Source organism: Alosa pseudoharengus, unplaced genomic scaffold (genome assembly GCF_046254945.1).
Source record: "Alosa pseudoharengus isolate Yale_2024_CS ecotype anadromous, Long Island Sound unplaced genomic scaffold, YU_APseudo_1.1 YU_APseudo_1.1_scf_17, whole genome shotgun sequence".
NCBI classification, from domain to species: domain Eukaryota; kingdom Metazoa; phylum Chordata; class Actinopteri; order Clupeiformes; family Clupeidae; genus Alosa; species Alosa pseudoharengus.
The window spans coordinates 15,878,754-15,901,286 of record NW_027468640.1 but is presented as its reverse complement, the minus strand read 5'-3'; the positions used below and the strand labels follow the sequence as shown (position 1 = coordinate 15,901,286).

At 40.6% G+C, this 22,533-nt stretch overlaps 2 protein-coding genes across 2 annotated transcripts in view; one reads left to right on the top strand and one right to left on the bottom strand.

The window, feature by feature from the left end:
- Nucleotides 1-39: 39 nt before the first annotated feature.
- On the bottom strand, nt 40-19,583 carry rela (v-rel avian reticuloendotheliosis viral oncogene homolog A). Its single transcript, XM_076288681.1, has 11 exons — nt 19,396-19,583; nt 17,839-17,877; nt 15,791-15,927; nt 11,269-11,414; nt 10,299-10,390; nt 8,737-8,871; nt 8,127-8,231; nt 5,983-6,198; nt 4,842-4,913; nt 3,245-3,331; nt 40-3,088 (listed from the first exon to the last, which is right to left on the bottom strand). The coding sequence occupies exons 1-11, from the start codon at nt 19,400-19,402 to the stop codon at nt 2,187-2,189; spliced, it is 1,938 nt and encodes a 645-aa protein (XP_076144796.1). The 5' UTR covers nt 19,403-19,583; the 3' UTR covers nt 40-2,186.
- Nucleotides 19,584-21,785: 2,202 nt separating this feature from the next.
- The window catches only part of LOC143127283 (serine/threonine-protein phosphatase PP1-beta catalytic subunit), a 38,841-nt gene continuing 38,093 nt past the window's right edge, over nt 21,786-22,533 (top strand). The window contains exon 1 of the mRNA XM_076288679.1: nt 21,786-21,910. Coding sequence (XP_076144794.1) covers nt 21,859-21,910 — 52 coding nt within the window. The 5' untranslated portion in view covers nt 21,786-21,858. The remainder of the gene's footprint in view (nt 21,911-22,533) is intronic.

Genomic DNA, 22,533 nt, shown 5'->3' with positions numbered 1-22,533 from the left:
ATGGACAAGCCCACCCCCTCCCCCCTCAACAAAGTAAGTAACTCAGCAGATATAAAGACTTTCTACAAATATTACATCTAAAGAGCTTCAAATCATTAAGTCCAGTAGAGTTTTACAACTACAATGGATATTACTGAGAACAGGGTGAAATAAATTATCATGTATTAATAGCTGGCAGTAATGTAAGGCTACAAATTAACTGGAAAGGCTTACTGCATTACCCAACCACTTTGCAGGCCTTATTAGCATAATCTTTGATTTTTAAAATAATGTAACACACAAGATAAAAGCCATTCTTACACCACAAGACATTACAATATTTCAAGATTTTTTTCCCAAATCTTGTCAAAGTCTGATGTATGGGTCGCATTAGTTGACTTTCTTTAACAGAGACTGGACAGTGACCCTCCCTCCCCCTCCCCTGTATTCTTCAAAACTGGTGATATAGGATTGTGGGTCATATAAGCACTCCCCAGCCAGAACAGAATGCATGTTTCGTATGAATAACCTTCCAAGGAAAAACAACACAAAGCAAAAACGGAAATATTACCAGAAATTATCAGTATACTGCATGAAGCAACAGTGGCCTATAAACCTGTGAGGACAACTAGGACATTAAGGATGTCGTCAGGCATTATCCAAATGCGCAAACAGATGTATCAACAAACTGTAAAGAATACAGGTTTAGATATTAAATGCAAATGCAAGTTACACTGTTAACAAGCCAGAACTAAAAAAAATAATTGTCCTCCTGATATAGCATAGGTCAGTTGATCAGATAGTGAGTACAAATGCACAGTTCCCTTCTCTTTCTTATTTTTTTTATAAACAAACATCTGTGTAACCAAAGGTAACTTTACATGATAGCAAAAATAGTCAGTTATGCCACATCTCTACTTTGGAAACTGCTTTACAAACTCTTCAGCAGTTGTGATTGCAAATGGCTCAAGCCATGTCCTCTCAAAAATCAATGCTATAATGTATTTTAATGTATTTTCTTAACAAAAGCACCATAAAAAGAGGCTGACAGTAGAATTCAGTATGAATTCAGAGACTTCAGAGATTTACCAATATCTGATAAGTCATCTCAAATAAAGACTAACGTTAAGCCTTGTCTAAGCTGAGAATAGAAAGGACATGATTACAACACAGACTTGTGTTTGGACTCCTCACATTTCAATGTGGACACTAAGTGCAACTACCAACCAACAAGTAAATATTTCGTAAAATAGCAATTAGACGGGGTTCATGGTGTCACTTGTGCTTTCATTGGTAATATTCTCTTTTTGAAAAGTTAAGAAACTTTAAAACATCCAGTTGATGCAGTGAGTCAATGTAACTTGAATGATTTGCAAATGAGACATGTTTCTGATGGTTAGTGAGGAAAAGCCACAGGAACGACCTACATTTGTGGTTAAAAGTACCCAGCTCTGATTATCCTAAAGATTATACAAATACATACTGTAATTTTGTATTTGATTAAGAACTAATTGTCAGAGCTGAAGAAAACCAAGTAGATATCAGCAACCCAAAATACTGAAAATATGAATCAACATTCAATAGTCTACTTGAACCAAACGTAGTATCCCTACTTTGGCTGCATGGCTAGAACATAAGCTACAAATTGTTGACATTTTACATTTTGGTTGATTGTTAAAATACAGATATAGATAATGCAGTGGTGCCTCCCATAACAACAAAAGTGTCAAGACTTCTTTTAAAGGTAATTTACTAACTAAAATCATCTAACTAAATTAGCAAAATCAATTAGCTAATTTAACACCATGGGCGACACCTTAAACATTGAGGAGTCAACTCAATGCCCCCACATGCCACACAATAACTATAGTTCCTGCACTATAACTTTTCTTGTTGAGAGACTTTGCACTTTGCCTGACATTTACATTATGGCCCAAAGTCTTTCAGTCTTGACATAGCCTTTTCTTTTCTTTTTTTTCAAATGAGCAGAAGATAGATAGCCAACTACAGTCCAGAAAAAGTCTCCTGCTTCTTAAAAACCATGACTCTTCTTCATTTTTATTTTTCCCGCTCTCTGTATTCTTCTTCCTTTCTGTCTGAGCTGGATTATTTGAGATCTCCAGGACATGGTGAAGGGAAATTAAGGCTGTGGTGCTTACAAAGTCCTGGTGGTTTGGCCATCAGGAAGAAGTGTTTTTGGGACTAGTTTAAGTGTGGTTGCCTGACAGGAACCCTGGTTGAGTGGCACAACTGAAGATGGACAAGAGACGGTCCTCATCTAGGGAGGTCATATCCATGTCATCCAAGGTAATGGGCATTTGCGCGACATTGGGATTGCCGAGGGTACAATCGACCTGGAGCAGGCTGGCGAGGCTTGGGGGGTAGTTCATCAGGGTGGTGGTGGTGCCGTCACTTCCCGTGTGGTTGGTGACCGCGTTCTCCACTGGGTTGGCCATGTTGTTGGTGGTACTGCTGCAGGGTAGCGTGGATGCCATCTGGCAGCCGGAGGGCTGTGCCCCAATCCCTGTGCCAGTGGTGGACACCTCGCACTGCAAGCCGGTCTGAGCCAGCAGTGTCTCGAAATCTTCCATCCCGATGTTCTCCAGGGTGCCTGAGATCTGCTGATCAGAGAAGCTGGGGAACTCTGGGAGCTCCTCGTCACCCTCGACCCTGTATTGACTGGCCCCGGCGATGCCTGCTCCATGGGACTGAACACCAACTGCCCCATTGCCAGTCTCCCCGTCGCTCCTGCTAGCCGCATTCGCCACCCCAGAGTCCTGGGCGGAGGGGTAGACACCGAAGTTAAGCCCATGAAGGTCGGCCAGGTTAACCGTGGGGTATTCCTGGGCTGTGGAGGATGCCGATGCGGTGGTGGCGGTGGTGGAGGAGGTTTGAGCCTGGGAGGTGAAGAGGCTCACCGGCGTGGCTTTGGGCTGGTTGTCTATGGTGAGGCTTGTGAGGAACTTCCAAGTGTCGTTGTGGAGGTTGGCGGAGGTGGCCGAGCCCATTTCTGTTTTGGGCATGGTAAACAGCTGGCCGGGTGGAGGGCCAAAGAAAGTTGGGGCTTTCAATGATGAGGCGGCTAGGGGGTTCCCAACTGAGATACCGGCTGGCAAAAAAAAGAAAGAAAGAAAGAAAGAAAGAAAGAAAGAAAGAAAGAGAGAGAGACGATTTAAAAAGTCGCTGTGTAACTTAACGCTTCCAACCTCACACAGAGAGCATACAGCAATTGTTTGACATCTTGAAAAACTACACTATTCATTACCAGCCATGGGAGCTGCAGCTGGAGGTTTGGGCGCAGGCATCGTTCTCCTGGGAGCAGGGAATGGCCTCCTTTCTGTGGCAATGGCTCCTGAGAATCACATACAACACAAGTTTAGCAATTGGCTAGAGAATAAACACAGCATGACCGTTGATGGCGAACATGACATTGAGGTTACCATTAGAGCAATTTCAGTTATCCAACTGGATTCTTAGAGGGGAAGTTAGTGATACTGCATAAAGAATGTTCATATTTGAACACAACACCTCTTCTTTTCAGTGCTCTTGACAATCTGATAGTTTTGCCTTCTCTCATCTCTTCCAACTGCCCTCTGCGGCAGCACTAGCGCCATCTGTTGGTGTTTGGTTGTAATTAGAGTGTTGTGTGTAGATGTATCCCAATTTGTTTCCCATTTACAGAGCTGTGTACAACGATCTGCAGATTTATATACACACACAACTTCTTATATACAACTTCTTATATACTTATCAACTATATATATATATATATATATATATATATATATATATATATACACACACACACACACACACATATATATACACATACATATACACAACTTCTTGGTTGAATTTCCCATTGTCCTACGTAATTTAGAACAACCATTAACCGTATGTTATTTTTGTACACCTATGAAGTAGATACATTTTTTTGGCCGTATCACACTTGTATATTAATTTGCCGAACTCGTGAAGTTTAAATGAACTGTCACGTTGCATCCGAGCTGTAAAATGCAGACGTTCAGAACATAGCAACATTGTAGCTGACGGAGGTCGCTTTTAGGTAGATGGATGACAGCAGGCTAAGTAAAATAACGATGTTTCAAAGCTAAAGTTCCTCAGAATCTTGGGATACGCCCGCTTGACAACGGGAGAGATAGAACTAACGACTGGCCTTTGGCCGTAGAAACCATCCATTTAGAACTAGTAATGGCAGTTTGTCCTGCAAGTTGAGGAATTAGTTGATATGTGTCGGAAGAAAGTAGTTATACAAACAAGACAGTTAGCGATTAAAACGTTTAAATTGTAACAGGAAATGAACACAACGCAAGTGGCAACAGTGGAATAAGCGGGATAACAACCTCGACCGTGCATTAATTTCTGTGAACAGACCACCGTGTCATCAATTATCCCTTACACACACATATATAAGTATATATACTCTTTTGATCCCGTGAAGGAAAATTTGGTCTCTGCATTTATCACAATCCGTAAATTAGTGAAACACACTCAGCACACAGTGAACACAGTGAGGTGAAGCACACACTAATCCCGACGCAGTGAGCTGCCTGCAACAACAGGGGCACTCGGGGAGCAGTGAGGGGTTAAGGTGCCTTGCTCAAGGGCACTTCAGCCGCTTTCTACTGGTCGGGATTCGAACCGGCAACCCTTCGGTTACAAGTCCGAAACGCTAATCAGTAGGCCACGGCTGCCCCATATATATACACACACACATATGCATGTATATATGTATGCATATATACACATTATATATATATAATTTGCTGAATGTGATAAAATGTATATTAGCTTAGGATCGCTAATTCAGCCTTTAATAATTGCTGGGTAAGTGTGCTTACCTGGGGCCATAGAGCTCAGTTGCTTGAAAATTCCCTCAGTGCGTTTCCGCTTCTCAAGCAATCTATACTCGTCTGTTAGCAGGAGAGAGAGAGAGAGAGAGAGAGAGAGAGAGAGAGAGAGAGAGAGAGAGAGAGAGAGAGAGAGAGAGAGAGATTCATTCATTTTGTACTCTTGACTTGGAGTCAGCTCATACTTGAGAGACATGACCCGAGACAGTGTTTGCCTCATTTGTTTTGGTGCAGACAATATGGACAACGCGAACTCTGAATGTGCTTATGGCGCTCACGCCCCAATATACAATAAAACTGCACCAACACTAACCGATTATGTTATGATACACACTCACCGATTATGATATAATTAAATACCTCTTCCACCACTTCTGATCTCAACACTCGCTGGCAGGATCTGTCTGACTCAATGTGTGTTATTTTTTGTCCTAAAACTATATAACTCATGTGAAAGCTAATTCCAATTTGACTCAGAGCAGCTGGACACATAACATGTCTCTTTCTTTTGATTAACTTAGGTTACAATGATTGTGTAAAATATGGAGATAAACATTAACTACACATGACTCATTAGGCTACTGACTAGGAGGAACGAGTCATGTGTAGTTAATATTTTATCTCAATATTTTACAAAATCATTGTAACCAAAGTTATTAGGTTACTGACCAGGGGGAGCATCACCAGAAACGCTAATTAATGCCAACTTCACCACTGGAGTCCATTTAACCCCATTCTACCATTTCAGACCAAGATGACAAACTTATATAGTACTCACACACCTTTGATGCTCTGTCAAACCAATAACAACTCTTAACCTGGGCTCATATAAACTTAATTTACACATTCACATCAGCCATCAACCTTGGTGCAACCCTCTTTAGCAAACAGGCGTGAAAAAGCTTTACCAACAACAGAATTTATCTTCAACATATAAATGTAACTTACATATTTAAAAACATACACATAGACATAACACACACACACCTTTACACTTAAAAAAAAAACAAAAAAACACCTGCACCATAGAAACGTAACTTACACGTTACACATACACTTAGACATTACACACATTCACACGTTTACACTGTAAAAAAGCAACTGCAAAAAAGGCTTTTTAATAGGCGGTGACCTGGGTCTGGAGGCAGGAACTGGAAGTCCATGGGCTCGCTGACCTCCCTGTCGGAGGGCCGCCGTAACTGCATCTTGACGCGTACGGGCTCCGTAAGGTGATTGTCGCAGTATGAGGGCGTGCGGAAGACGATGGCCACCTGCCGGTGAACGTCAGCCTGCGAGAACGTGCCCTTTCCCTCCCAGGAGTCCCGGAAGAAGCGCACCTCAATGTCCTCTGTGAAGAACAGAGAGATCAAACATTGGTCTTGAGAGAGCAAATGTTGATGATGCCCTCTATGACCACAGAGAGCTGGAATATGAAGCAATAGTTTCAGATGAAGAATATCTCAGTGCCCTGTGGAAGGACTGATACCAACAACCTACACACTAGTCTTGCAAGAGAACACTTACAGTTTTCCATTCAAAGACAGACAAAAAACAGTTTGCCAACATTTGGGAACATTTATTACTATGTGCACACCTGTACCTTACTCCCTCCAAACTCAGCACCAGTCAGTTCTAAAATCACTGCAAACCTCTGATCTGGACCTTGAGTGTGTCAGAGTCAGCTGGTGTCCTGCTTTATTGTACTCGTCACTTGCTTACTGATGCCGAACAACACTGTTGCTGAAAGTAAACTAATACGTAGCACTGAAACGTACTATACGTTTTAGGACTTGTTAGTATGTGGGGGTTACGTGGCTCAATAACATTACACACAACTACCATTGCATTATAAATACAACCCTTTCTGTTTTAGTCTGTACCGAGTTTCGTTTTCTCATGCCGGATATGTGCTGATAGCATTTTAAACACTATGACCTCATCTGTAATTTCCCAAAATGAGGAAGAACAAGTGACTACATACAGCTACAGGGGCAGAGTCCATTGTTAACATTAAATATGTAAATGTAGCATATACTGTAAATGCAATATATCATGCCACATCATCATCTATATCAGTGATTCTTAAACTAGGGGTCGCGACCCCAAATGGGGTCGCCAAAAACTTCCGTGGGGTCGCCAATTATTTTCTGTATTCAGTCTGAAATTATTATTAGGTGAAACAAAGGAAAATAATATTGGCCTTTTTCTTATTTACACGCAGTTAAGAGAAGAGAGAGAAATGTTTTCGTCTTTCAACGAGATCTGGTTCAGCCTATGGGCTACTGGTCCGCTGATAGAAACAATGTAACTATCTGCTCCACTACGCAAACTCAACTTGTTCCCGCTATTTTAAGTAAAACAAAACAAGACATAGGTAGCCTACTAGCCAAAATGGACAGGTGGCTGCTTAAAAAAAATGAACAAAAGCTCGGAAGTGCCATCTACCAGTGCGTCTACTCCGTGATCCTCAGATGGGACAAGTCTACAGGCCGGTGAGAATAAAAAAGGCGCGTCGGCTTTATCAGAAAGAATTTCTGAAATATGGATTCACTTGCCAAGTTAAAGATAACCTCGACCACCCACAATGTGTGATTTGCGGCGATGTTCTGGCGAATGAGAGCTTAAAACCTGTCAAAATTAAACGACATCTCAAAATACAGATGTCGGCTCAGCAAATCTCCGTGTCGCCGTATGCAGCATTCCTCCTAGAATTAACTTGCTATGTTCACGGAAGCATGCCCACCCTTCCCATTGAAATTGTTAAAGATAGTAAACCAGAAAAGGGAAATAAAAAAATATTGTTATTGTTATCGCCATAAATATAATTAATGTAACGTTGTAGGCCTAATGCTGCAGGCTATGTGTGTGTGCGTGCTTGTGTGTGCGCGCGCTATACGCACATAGCGCTCTGATCTGATATGGCGGCAGCCTACACTTGTTTAATCGTGATTGTTTTTTTTTTCGGATCTTGTTCATATGGAGTAAATAAAACAAATGACTTTGCTTTCTAGGTTTTGCTTGATTTAGTTGTTAACGTTTGAGGGGGGGTATTTGAGTAAGGACTTAGAATGGGTTTGGGGAAAGTGGGGTCGCCAGACCTCGTCATACTTTTTTGTGGGGTCGCCAGACAAAAAGTTTAAGAACCACTGATCTATATCAATTCCAGTGTGATTACATTCACACTGAGCTTTCAATATACCATACACTCGACAACATCTTTCATGTCCATTGTGCTGTGGCATGGGGGCAGGATATGAGACAGACAGTGAAACTGACCTTTCTGCACTTTGTCACAGAGCAGGAAGATTTCGTCACCTCCACGGCAACTTCCGGAGTTCCTGTTGACTCGACATATCTTTAGCTCAGCTGTATTGGGCGCTCCTACGTGGGCAAAGATGACAAGAGAGAGAGAGAGGGTTAGACATACAGCTCTGGGAAGATATACAAGAGACTACTGCACATTTTTCTGAAGTCATCCTACGGCTGCTGAGTGACATTCAAATGAGTTGATGGTCATATTCAAATGTGCAGTGGTCTCTTAATATTGAATATATAAAAATGCAATACAATATTTAGTGTATATATATATATATATATATGAATGAGACAACAGATTAATAGGTAGAGATTAATACAGAATATAGGTGGAGATCGATGATTGATAGGATGACAAATAAATAAAGAAGGACAGAGTGATGAAAACAAAATGGCAAAAATAACAAAATGAAAACAAACAAAAAAACCTTTATAGAAAAACTTTTATAAACTTTTATAGTTTATAATGAATGAAAAACTCTTAATTAAATATTGTGGCCACTGACAACCGTGTGACTTCATGCGACACCAACACAACATGGGTCTAAAATGGTGTGAAAGCTCATCATACTGTTGTCGTAGATTGGGTGAGAGACGACTGGTTTCAGGGGATGTAGCTCTCCATTGGGCATCGTGATGGACACCTGGAAACACAGTCTCACCGCATTCAGATCATAGTCCTCTTCCCAAACCTTCGCCTCGGGAACTAGGGAGAGTTTACAGAAATGGGTCGTGTTAAAGACCATTCACATCATTTAGTTATTCACTGAGTAAGCATGCTTTTTCCTCATATTTAACACAGGTGGTTTGTCGATAATTTATAAGTATGTGATGTTGGACCAATCAATAACACAACTGGCTCCTCTTCTACAGCCTCAGGGACAAGTTAGATAATGAAAGATTTTATTGTGCTATGTGTATTATATTATATACAGTACCTATGCTTAAAGAGGTCATGTCGACATCTTTTACAACTACAATTTAACCCTCATATCAAACTCTTTGTTTAAATATTACACAACACACGTCAATTAAATCTATCTACTGCAATTATCACTGACCCACATCTGCCAGAATCATGTCCAAGACTTTATTACTGCCAGGGCAGTAATATCCGTTGCTGAAGGGGAACTAGTGAACTAGTGGCTGCTGCAGCCCTTAGATGAGCTGCAAAGCCTGTTTCTTGGGTGTGGCTCCCGTAGACCAACATAAGCTTTCTTGGAAGTCTAAATGTAAAATGTGTTAGTGTGTGGCTCCCATAGGCCAACATAGGCTTTCTTGTAAGTCTAGCTGTAAAGAAAATAAATAGCTGTGTGTGTGAGTGAGTAAGAGAGAGAGAGGGGGTATGTGAGGAAGTGATAGGGAGAGAGAGACAGAAAGACAGGCAGACAGAGTGAAGTGTGTGAACCTGATATGGGACAATGGCTGGCACAAAGCTTAAGTAGGGCAAATGGAAAAAGGAATCAGGAGGGCCTAAAAAAAAAATCAGACGACTTCACTGGTGGTTCCCGTAACCGCATGCTTTTATCTTCAGAAAATACAAATGACCTTGTGAACACATGGACACAAGAGAGCACTTCCAAATTGGTATGTTTGGAAAAACATAAGAAAAACAATTCACTCCATACTTCACCGGATTGTTTAATAGCACTTCTTATGTTCATGAGACAATACTGGTAAAACTCCCATTTTTTGGGGCCAGTGCACCAAACCTTTCCTCTGTAGTTACCGGTATTACCGGTACATGTTCAGTTCTCTAGCCCATGCATAGGTTTGGGCAGCAATAAGGACAAAATGCCCATACTCTCAAAGAATGTGGGGCTAGCCTACTTCAAAAGAGAAAATCATAGTGGCCTACTGTTGAGTGTGTCTTACCATAAAGGGCTTTAACCACTTTAGTCTGAAGAGTTTTTTTTTTTTTTTTATATAAAATTTCTGTAGCTTTCAGGGCACACACACACACACACACCACATCACACAAGTACACACACAGACAGATACACAGGCACACACAAACACACGTTACACAAGTACACACACAGACAGATACATGGGCACACACACACACACACATACACACACACGGGCGCACACACACACAGTTCACTCCTTTTCATGGATAGGATTGCTCACCATTGTAAGGGTTGTTTTGCGTTTGGAGTCGGCAACTCACAGCCTCTGCAACATCTTTCTTCTTCACACACTGGATTCCCAGGTTCTGGAAACTATTTAGCACAGCAATGGAGATATTATCAATCATCTGCTATAGTTTATGTCATATTTTAATTTTTCAATAGGTTGCATAATGTTGAGGAAAAATACCAGCAATTCATAGGATGAGTTGTGAATTGATCGATAGATTTATCAATGAGGAATCAATTGAATAAACAGAATAACTGAAAAGTGAAGAAACAGAGCAACTGGGGACGGCTAGACTAAAATGTGAGGAAATTCGTTTGCAGTCTTTTGCAGAAATTCTTTGTCTTTTGAATTTCATAAATTAACCCCCAGGGGGTGCTAGCAACCACTCTCTGGCTTCAGTATCAGAGCTGTGAGGCTTTTACGGTCTATTCGCTGTGAACTAAGAGTTCAGATGATTTATGGCTTAATAGGACACATTAAGGTCTCTGGTCTTTTGTTGTCTGGATGAATGGGTGGAGAATGACTTTAAAGGCTTTCCAAAGTCATCTGCACGGACAAGATACAGCCAGGTCTCCAAACCATGTTGTGTTCAGGAAGTCTTTATTAAGCTTTCAGTAAGGCCCACCCTCTCACTCACAATACCAATACACTGTACATACTCCCACACACAGAGAGAAACTGAGACACCCACACAACTGGAGCAGCTACACAGGGCCAGTGCAGAGCTTACAGTCTGTGAAATGAAGGGCCATGTCCTTACAACTTGTGAGGCATTGCTTGTTCAAAAACAGCAACAACTACAAAAACAACTGCAAGCGCAACAACCGCAAGAACAACAATAGCCAGTAAGAACAACAATGGTAACACTAAAAGAAGCTATAGCAACATCAGGAAAAGACGGTAGGAACAGAAACAAGGACAAGTCTCACCACCCCCAACACACACACACACACACACACACCTGTGCACGCGTCTCTCCTGCAGGTCAGCCTCGTAGTAGCCATGCTTGCAGTCCTTTCCTACAAGTTCGTGAGGATGTGGTTTGTGCGGCTCGCTCTTGGTCACCAGCGAGATGCGCACGCGGATCGGCCCACTGTAGTTGTGAACCTAATGGGGAGAGGCAGAGCCCAAAATATTTTTCAACAATATGTGTCACCCATAGGTTGAGAAAAACACACTCGAAGCGAGACACAACAAACATCTACTTTTCTTACAACAGAACGGTTATTTTAATAGGCTTGGGTTTTCCCGGAACCACCATGGCCTTTCTAGAAATGTGAGTGGTTATAAATAGCAACATGGTAAATTCATGAATTGACTGGCCACTAGATCTTGTAAGAGTGTGTTTGCTTTCTCTCTCTCTTTGGTTTGGAGTGTCAATTTTGCACATAATACTCACTCAGTATTTGTTCATGACTACCACGCTTAAAATAAATAAAAGAACTACTAGATATGACGTGTACTTTTTCAAGGTTATATTTGTACATACATTTCCTTCCTCCTCAATTCTACAATTTATGCTCTACATATATGAAGAATATTCTCATAAAACACTGATATTTCTTTAGATCGGAGAGTAATGACATTTAAATGATGAGATGGCCGAACAGAACATTCTAATTCCCCATTACAGATAGTCATGCTGTGCTATAATTCCAAATGTATTTAACACGTCACCAACAACCAGAATTCCATACATGGATTTAGCCTAATCCTGGACTAAGACCTTTTTTTTTTTTCAATGGAGAGGAATCATGGTTTCATTTAGATTTGAATTGTTTGCTTTAGGACTAGTCAGAGAGAGTTGAAGCGATTAGTAATCAAGGATCTTTGGACTTAATCCATGTGCGGGAAACTAACTTTAGGAGGACTTTTGGAAGTTGGTCACTTCAATCCACTTAAAAAAGAAATAACAACGTCTTCTTAAGTGGGGTACATCAACAGATGTTCTGGAATATGTGTGTTTGAATATCCGAAGGCTCAAGTGGTAGTTTGTCTAACTTCAATAATGTTTTTTCTGTCTGGCTTTAGTAGTGCGTTTGTATTGTTATTGGCTAATAAGAAGCCAATATGGAGGAGAGAAGTAACGCACACCAAAATGAGGTGCTGGCTTCCGGTGTGTAGATCCAGTGGAAGAGAAGGAAGGTGCCGCACACTCCGAGTTAATGAGAAAAATGTTTAATAGGCATTAACGTTTCGGTCTTCGATCTGATGAAGGCCTTGTTGGCCAAAACTTTATCGCCTATTAAACATTTTTCTAATTAACTCAGAGTGTGCGGCACCTTCCTTCTCTTAATAAGAAGCCAATAATCAAAGGTTTACATGGGAGATGAATACTCATTATGGGGGATAATGAGTACCTGCAGCAGTGCAAACAATCCAGTTCTAATATTTCTTATTGGGGAAGCAGAAAACCCTTTAGAGCTTGATCAAGGTTCAAATTTAGTCACATGTGTCTCATCAGCATTGTGTGTCCCAATAGTAGTCTACATCTCGACAGAACAAACTTACATTGGCAGAACATGGACTGCTTTTGGAATCCATTATGTTTACATAATTAGTTGTTTACATAAGTACACAATGTCTACATATATGCTCACACACAGCTCTGTTGTCATAATGTTCATAAACATTTTGACATTTTTATTGCAACAAAAAGTTCTGTAAGAAGCAAAAACTCTGATATATTTTAAAGTCAATCTTTAGGGTTTTCAGGCTTTTAATTTAACAGTGTAGAGATGAACAGGCAGGAAATGAGTGGAAGAAATGACCCAGGCTCAGAACCAACCCAGGTCAAAAAGCGCATGTTTGTCTCAGTCACGTACATGGTGAGACACGGTCACAACCACTATTATCGTTCCTTAGTATCAATCACATTCATCATCTCGCCATTCGTTATCTCACGATAGTCTCACACAAAAACACAAGAGTTCAGGGTCAACTCACTCTGGCTGTTTATAACGTACATTCCCACGGACTGAAATCATTCAGGATCAAAATGGTACTGGTCAGCTATTAAGGAACTTTTTATGGTTTTAACTGTGGGATCCAGACCATTAAATAACAGCTGTAAAGTAGTAACTATTCATTGAGTTAGACATTGTGTGATTGAAAATAATTCACTGCTTGGGTGTTCTGATAGAAATCTTGAATGCAAAATTACCAGTACTGCTGACTACCATTCCCAAATGTATTCTACTAAGTATGTAACTAAGTATGCCCGCCCCCTCACCCCCACACAAACTTCAGATTAACCAGTTGGGCAAGCTTTTGTTGAAAGCAAGTCCAGTGGTAACACAAACACATTACTATTCCAGTGTAGCAAGATGTTGACTATATAATAAAACAATAGTAGCTGGCGGTGACAGGTGAAAGTCTATTGTTTCAGTTTATCAACAGCAGTTGGACACAACTGAGAGGATTTTAGCCACGTAATTTGGATCATTGCCAAGAAGATGAACTCAGGCGGCTTCATTAAGGTTCATACATTTAGGTCAGGACTGATATTTCTACACTTATATAATGAGGCTAAAAAAATCCTAAATTCAAATAGAAATGGTCTGTTCTGTAGAGACCATCAGTTCTGTAGAGACCATCAGTTCATCAGAGTATAGGCCTACACTGCCCTATAAGCGTTATGGTAGATAATATAGCTTACCCATAGGTAAGATTATTACAAAGTCCCCTGAAAAACATTTCAGAAATAGTTAATGCGCACATCATCTGGTTGGCTATCTCTCAAATTCAAGTCTCTAACGCTTGCTTACAAAGTAGTCTCCGGTTCTGCTTCCACCTACTTGAATGCCCTCAGAGGCATATGCTACTGCTCTGCTGCTCTACTGCTATGCTCTGCCACTGGTACGCTCAGGTCAATCCAAACGTTTTTCATCTGTTGTTCCTCGTTGGTGGAACGCGCTACCAGTTCCTACTAGAGCAGGGACATCCCTCTCCATCTTCAAAAAACTCCTGAAGACCCAGCTCTTCAGAGAACATCTCCTCTCATAGCACTACTTACAACTAGCTAATTCTAGCACTTACCACCTGACTAGAACTGACACTTGACTGTATAAAAACAGCACTCACTGATGCACTTTTTCTTATTGTACTCTACCTTTTAAATTGTTTTAAATTGTTCTAGAATTGTTGAGAGAACTGTTTTAAAAGCTTTAAACTGTTTACCATGTTGTAAGTCGCTTTGGCCAAAAATGCGTCAGCCAAATGTAATGTTATGTAAAGCAGCTATTTCACCTTTACCTACTCTGCATAAGATTAAGTAACCTGAACTATTAAACCTAGAACAGGGCGAAGGGCTGCACAATTTGGGAGAAAATATCTAACTGCCATTTTTCTGTCGGTTATTACGATGGTGATTTGATTTGCGATTTAATTTGCACAGGACTCCTGTTACGTGAGCTTCACTGTTTGTCACACATGGAGGATAACATAAAATGAACATGAACATAAAAATCATAGAGGTGGCAAGACAGAGTTGTGAGCAGCACAATGAATTGCCCCCTCTGTGATTAGCTAAATGCAACAGGTTAGCCACTAACACACCCCTGGTTGGGTGTTACATCTATGAGCATGTTACAATGCTGAAGGATTTATGCGCGTGTGAAAGTAGAATAAAGAGTTGCCATGTTGGGCATAAACAAGAGATATTTAGTGTTAGAGTGAACATGAAAGGAGCGGAATATAACAGAAGATGTCGTTACTGACGCTCCAGCGGAAATAAACCTGCTGGCTAAAGAGCCTTCCATGGAATATAGTCCATTCAACTACTTTCCAGCTGTTCACTGGCCACTTCCTATCAGTGTGATTCATGTAATTTAAAAGTCAGCACAGCTGGCCCAAGTGTGTGACTCAAATCAGACTCATGTGGTTGCTGCTGTTTGCCATTTCATAACTGTCACTTTCGCCAAAATGCACATTGTGAGTAAATTTCCATTTACTGACACCAATAATAGGAATAGTGTGTTTTATTTCCGGCATTATTCCTTCTTTACTGACATATATGGGTTACTCTCAAGTGAAAAAAAAACAACAACCAAAAAAACAATTTACTTTGTGTTCTTCAGGAAGCCAGATAGGAGTGTTTTCCAAATGGACACTGAGAAACCATAATAGAGGTTACACCTTTTCTATGGGTTTAGTCTTGATTGTTCTGTGCAGGCTCAATTACTTTTTTGATAAACAGTGTAATGATTTCACAATTTACCAATTTGCTTGTTTTGCTGCTACAGATATGTGTCTCAGCAGCACAAGCTGAATCACCCAAACAGTGTTTGAAATAGTATCTCTAGGCTACATCATGTAAATACTCTACGACAAAGACTTGTTATTTTGTAAAGGTCTAAATAGTTTTCTCTGCCCCTTTCATAACCAGTTTACTCCTATACCTAAGTGCCAATTGCTCCCTACCTTTCCAATACAATTGCTGGTGATCTATATTAAGACATTGAGTTTGTTGCCGTCATTCCTACCTTGATTGCAGGATGTGTCTTGGTTGTGTCGTTAGTCTTCTCCCCCGGGATGCTGCCTGCTGAACGCCCCTCGCACTTGTACCGGAAACGCATACCCCTTGCCTTGGGCTGCTCGATGATCTCTGTATAGGGAGTGCCTACAAGGAAATAAAAAATAAAAAATCACAGAAAAGGTCAACAGAGAACCGACTGTGACCCACACCCTGTGCTTCTGCAAATTAATTAATTAGTAGACTCAGGCCTATGAACAGAGTTGCAAAAGTCCAACTTCAGAGAGCAAAAAGGTCCTACCATGTATTGGTTCTACCTGTGAACTTAATACCGGTTATTTCACTAATTAGTTGCTCTGGCCGAGGAGGAGTTGTGCCAGCTAGGATCAGCTGGTTTAGTGAATGGTTGGAGCAAATATGTGGTTGGACTTTCACTTTCTGAAGTCAGACTTTTACAGCTATGCACACGACTACACTACTTCACAAATATATTACTGCATGTATCACAACACTGTTAACTGCTAGAACTACAAAACTGCTAGCTTGTAAACACCACCGGCAATGGCATAGTTGAGAATGATTCGGAGAGTGGGTGCACATCCAAAGTAAAGTTTTCTGCTGGTGCCAGACAATAGTGTCCGACAGTAGAAAAAGTGTGGTCTGCACACTGCAACTGCTCCAAAATATGCCTGACGAAGATCCAAGGGGATCGAAATGTTGCTTTTAAATTAATAAAGTTTATATTTTGCAGCAGTTGCAGTGTGCAGACCACACTTTTTCTATAGTTGAGAATGATACAAATCTGCAGTTAGATTCACATAGGGGTTTGTACCTCCCCCCCCGACCACAAAACAAAAATAGTGTGCAGCCAACCAGTGGGGACGACAGATTTGTTCTTCCCCTCACATAACCCTGAACTAGTAAAGGATGTTATGAAAATGCTAAACAAAAACATAACAGGAACAAAAAGACTGTAAGGAACAAAAAGGCCGTAAAACTCTACATAATGCTGCTTTGTAGGGCATACAGTCATACTGGAAAATGTTATTATCATTTTTTTTTCTGTTATTAGGGGTATTACTGTTATTATTATGCTTAATGTGGCTTTCCATTTTATGTGCAACTTTTTTTTTTTTTAACTAATGTAGTGTTCATATACTGCTAGTCACTTTGGACAAAAGTGTAGGCTAGATACCCTAAACAAACATAAATACACTTGGCAGTTATCCAAGGTCCTCTCCTATAGAGAATTGATAAAGCAACAGGTAGATCCAGTTGCTAACAGCAGCAATGAATCCACACCCAAGGTCATTGATTATGAGGGAGATGTTTTTAAAAGTTTGTACCATAAATCCCTTTGGATTAAACCATCTGCTAAACACAAGAAATGCAATTGAACACGACATATGTGCACCTAGCAGAAAGGTCATGAGTTCATCTCACCTCAATCCAACCCCTCAGCTGACACAAAACAGGTCTAGGCTAGATGAACAACATGCAGTAGCCACTACTGATGCAATGTCACCAGTGAAAGCTGCAATTTAAGTTGTTAGATAGTTGCCTTAACAGACAATATCATAAATGCTCACCTATATTTAACCAACACTATTCTGCAATTTCGGTGTACTAACACACAATAGGCCTATTCATATCCTAAGGAATATCTTTCCTGTTTTAGGCTACCAGTCCCAAATGATTCTGTGTGCCAAAATGAACATAAAAAGGGAATACCGATTGATCTATCCTGCAATTAGATGAATCATATTTTGGTTAACTAACCAAACTAACTTTGGTATATCAAATTTGTTAAAAGCATTTAGAGATGGCTGTGATGAAGAGACAAATATTTCAGGGTTTATTAGTAAGTTATATTTATCTATAGTGTGTAAGAGGCTTAGCTATTTGGTATTCATTTAGTTCATGTAATTCCTATCAAAACAGTTGTTCCTATATCATTGTTTGATGAAATGTCATGCCTAGACAGAAAAGCCTAGCTCGTTTGAACTTTTTCTATTGCGAGCTTAGCGTATTAGGAGCGTAGATGAGTTCATGTCTTACCTTGGGGAACAGGCGGCTGCTGGGGCCAGCCGTACATTCCTGCAAAACGAAACAAGGAGAAGAGTCATGAACAACATAACAGAGTAAAAATAATATACCGGTAATACACATCCAACAACTGAACAAATAAAACCGAACAAAAGAGCTACCAGACTGGTGAAAGGCAGCGGTAAGAGACGCTTCTTTTCTCAGAGGAATGCAGGTGGCCTCTGACCCGAAAGTTAGTTTTTATTATGATAGATGTCTTTTGGGAAAATCTCTGGTAAATCTTCCTAGATAGTAGACAATGCATGTTCAGTAACAATGTTTGTAAAAACTATCACAACCTGTGTCAGTGAGTAAGTAGGCTAAGCCAAGTATCACGTTGCTGAGTGAAATAGCTTATAGAAGACGAGTCTGTATGCGCTGAAGGACCGACTGCGTTATGAGGTAGCCTAGGCCTTCTTGGCTATCCAGAGTCAGAAAGCACCTTGGCAAGCGAAATGTCAAAAAGGAGGAGAGCCCGCAGGGTTAAGGTTTAGCCTACAAAATGTCGTCTCTTCAAACGCCTTCCATGTACAGACACGCTTGACGCTTTAAGTCCAAACTCATTAGGGTCATGTCCTCTTCAGAAATCACGGCATCCAAGACCGTGACAAATGACAAATAAATTAGGACGCTGTAGCCATGTGGGCTTGCAACCAACAACGGCATACAGCCACTAGACAAGTAACACGGTGGAGTGACAATCTATGATAGCAAAAGTGCTATAATGGCTACTAATTATTGAAGGGGAAAAACGATTTTGCCATCACCATTACGGCAAAGGCACCGATTCCCATGACCTTACATGATATTTTGTGTAACTGGTTAGGCCGAGTAGCCTATGCAACTTAAAAGTAACAAAATAGCCTTGTTATGACTCAGTGGCCTGCACAGAACAGTCTGTGATATCGATAGTCCTCTGATGAGACAGTGTGCAACTTGTAAAACAAGCCTTTTAACAAGGACACGGACAGTCCGAACAATTGTTTGACATTTCTGAAAAGCTGCGTGATAGGCGTGTCAACCCCTAATAGTAATAGTGAGTAACGCAGTCATGACATTCAACTAAAACACGAATGTGTATTTGTTTCTAAGCAAAATAACAGCAACTTATTGTTCCAAACAATACAAGAAGAGTAGGCCCAAAAGCGAGAAAATGCCCCAGGGTTTGACAAGAGTTGCTTTTTGCGCCTAGAGCGCACGTGAGTTCCTGGAAAATGCGATAGAAGTTATCCGAAACGTTGTGGCCTAACCAGGTTGTCAAAGTCTCACAAATGGCAATACTTTTGAAGCTAAGGCTCACTTTAGTATGATCTTCTCCCGATTGGTAAGCTTAAGAGCTATGCGCCGCAAGGATTGCTATTTGCTGAATATTTCGGTTTCTATTTTCCACCTACAGCTGCACTGAGCTGAACTCGAATTAGGGGTTCCCCCTTTCGACAAAACATTAGCAACCATAAACTTCATTAGCCTACATGTCGCGTAGAAAAAAATCAATGCGTAGCCGCCAAGATGTTTCTCCGTTGCACTCACCTGCCATTTGTGCTCTTGTTACAGATGAACTTTGTAACAGATAAACAGCCGAACAATATCCAACGGAACAGTGTCTTCTCTCCTTTTTGACAATGTTATTTGTGTCCGTATCGGTGTGTTGTCCGCCTCGCCTCCTCCACCGCCGCGAGTCAGTCGAAAGCAACTTTCTCACTCTGTCCACCCCCTCCCAATTGTGCGGAAATACCCAAATGACGTACCGTAAAGGAAGAGAAAAACATGTGGGCTTGGTTTGGACCTACCCCCGCCCGAAAGCAAGGAAGTTGACAGAGAGCGCCACTATTGAAAAGCAAGCACATTTGTGTATTAGGCTATTTAACGCCCCAAGCATTCATAAGCATAAGCATACAGGCTTGTGTATTATGTTTGTTTGGGTCTCCGAAAATTACATGGTTTCTATTCCATGGTCTATTTTTCATTACCCAAACCAATGGAGATTTTCATTACCAACACATATTTTGTCTGTATCTTGTTGTATTGTAAGCTATAGGTTAGCCTATGCCTAGATGCAGCCTATGTTACAGTGTTGTAGTTTTTTGTTTGTTTACAACATGGGAAAGTAAGTAATTTTGCAGTTGTATTAGTCTACATTATGGTCTCCCAACTTTTAGGTAGGGTATCTGTGACACTGAAAGACGCACAAATGTAGCCTAAAGTTTTTAACTTAATACTACAATAAAAAATACTCAACTCAAGAAAATGATTCATCTTTTAAATTTGAAGTGTAATACGGAGACACGGCCACTAGAAGGCGCTAAACTATTGTGTATGCCCTATCACCGCTTGACTGTCATCGTCACTAGTGATTTCATCATTGGCTGTAAGTGATATGTGACCTCATCGCGCTATTCTGTCAGGGAGAAATCTATGTTAAGTCAAAGCCTGAAACGTAGGCCTTGCACTTTGACTACTCGAGGCTGCAGATTATTTCGAGAAAGCACACAGCCATCAAATTTTGCTTAGCCTGAGATCATCTTGAATTTCCCCTGGGGATCAATAAAGTATCTATCTATCTATCTATCTATCTATCTATCTATCTATCTTTGGAGTAGGCCTAGCCAATGCGTGTGGCGTGTAGACTAAGAAAGCACTATAGAAAGCACTGGTGAAAACTGCCCATCACACATCCTCACTCGCCTCCATCAAGGAATTCCATGGCAAGTGGTGCATAATGCACACTGCATCATCAAAGACTGTTCTCACCCCAACCATAGACTGTTTTCCCAGACCAGCAGGTTCAGAGAAAGCTTCTTCCCTGCGGCTGTCACCCTACTGAACACTAACTCTGCACCTAGTATAACGTTAATATACCGCACATACCTGTACAAACTGTAGGCTACTTATCTGATATTGTTCTGCATATTTAGTATACTCTTGCTACTGTTAATACACTGCTACATATCCTTACTGTAAACCATGCATCTTACTTAACTGCATGATACTGTCTACACTGCACTGTCATATACCTGTATTACACCGCATTACCTGTTCACATTGCACTTTTCTGCTTTTTTGCACTTATGGTTATACACTAACTGGATTTGGTTGTCTGTAGCCTACTTGTATGCCTACTCTGTACAATGGCAAAAAAATTGAACTTAATTTTATCTAATCTAGACTAGGCTATACCATCCGGGTTATACCTAAGACCTGCCTATTTAACATGTGAAGTTACAAACATTAACCGTTTATTACAGCCAAAGTCTAAGTTTTAGTTTCAAACAATGTAAATCATTTAATCTATATGAATATAGTCAATATAGATCCTATTCCTACCCACCAAGAATGTGTGCTTAATTGATCTGTTGTGTTTTATAGGGCTGTGTAACTTAATTAATGGAATTAATTGACAATTAGGCCTATGGCTTTTTTTAAAACAACTATTAAGAAAACAACATCATTTATCACCATTATGTTTGCTTTAGGCTAAAGGTAGCCAAGCTTAACTTGGTTAAATTGCTTACAACCTCTTTTTTGCATGTAGGCTATAGGATAGGCTACTGTTTTTCAGTTGAATTATACCTGTATTCAAAAGTCAACTTACTTCACTGTTAATGATTTTAAAGTTTCGAAAATAGATTCCAAAATCATTGATTCATTGTTAAAATCGTAATCAATATTGACAACGATGATGTTTTTTTGTAGCAGCCTGTCTTGTCTCTCGTGCTGCCATAGCAGACAAGCAGGTAGGATACAGGCCTACCGTAATAGCATTGTAATTAAGCTACATCAAATGAACGACATACAATCTCGTTTAGTTTTAGTAGACTATGGCGATAATCAACCTGAAGAATGTCCATGAAGTTCATCTGGCTATTTGTCATGAAGGCTCTGCGGGCGGAGAGACCCGGGGGCTAGCATTCCACTACTTCGGAGTCCAGGCGGTGCCTAGCAGACGTGTAGGGTTGCTATCTGCGAAACAGCCTTGACAGCACCACTACAGAAATGGCGGAGGGAGAGTTGGACGTCGACTCGCTTATCTCCAGACTCCTAGAGGGTGAGTTGATTAGCTGCACTATTGCTAATTTTATCCCAATTACACGTAAATGTTTTACAGCTAATTCCTCTCTATAATATGTGTCTGAACGACAACAGCGCCTGTCGTATACATAATTTGTTTTCAATTCGGCCTGGCTGGCAAAAGAGAGAGCCCGCGTAGTCTTGTAGCTTTCATGTCTGGCCGTCACTTATTTTGTAAACGGGCACACCTTTGCGTGTGTCGCCATGAGTAGGCTGTTGCCGTGTAGGCTACATTACACCAAAAATAAGGGACAGGTTTCATCTAATTTCATCACCTGCCCAAACGAATGCGAGATTCGTTCACGCTGACAAAGTTGCAGAAGTTGATTGTTTTGTGATGTGGTTACCTATGTTTTTTTTGACTTCCAGTATAGTTCTAGTGGCTAAAAGAAATGACAGAATCAGTCAAACCATGTAGATTTTACAGAGGAAACAAGACTTACGATGTATGTAAATAGTCACCTTATTTGTGGTGAAAGACTAAGAAAGTGACTCAAGAAGGGGCTACGCTAGTTGGTCTTGTTATGGGCTATCCATCAAATATATATTTGGTTACTTTTGACCAGACTTTGCAGATACATTGTTGCAACCGTTGGGAGG

Coding starts and splice junctions, on each gene's coding strand:
- rela (XM_076288681.1), bottom strand. Junction 11,415..15,790: donor AGACACATCCTGCAATCAAG/GTAGGAATGACG, acceptor TCTCCCCATTAG/GTTCACAACTACAGTGGGCC. Junction 3,089..3,244: donor AGCTGCAGCTCCCATGGCTG/GTAATGAATAGT, acceptor TTTTTTTGCCAG/CCGGTATCTCAGTTGGGAAC.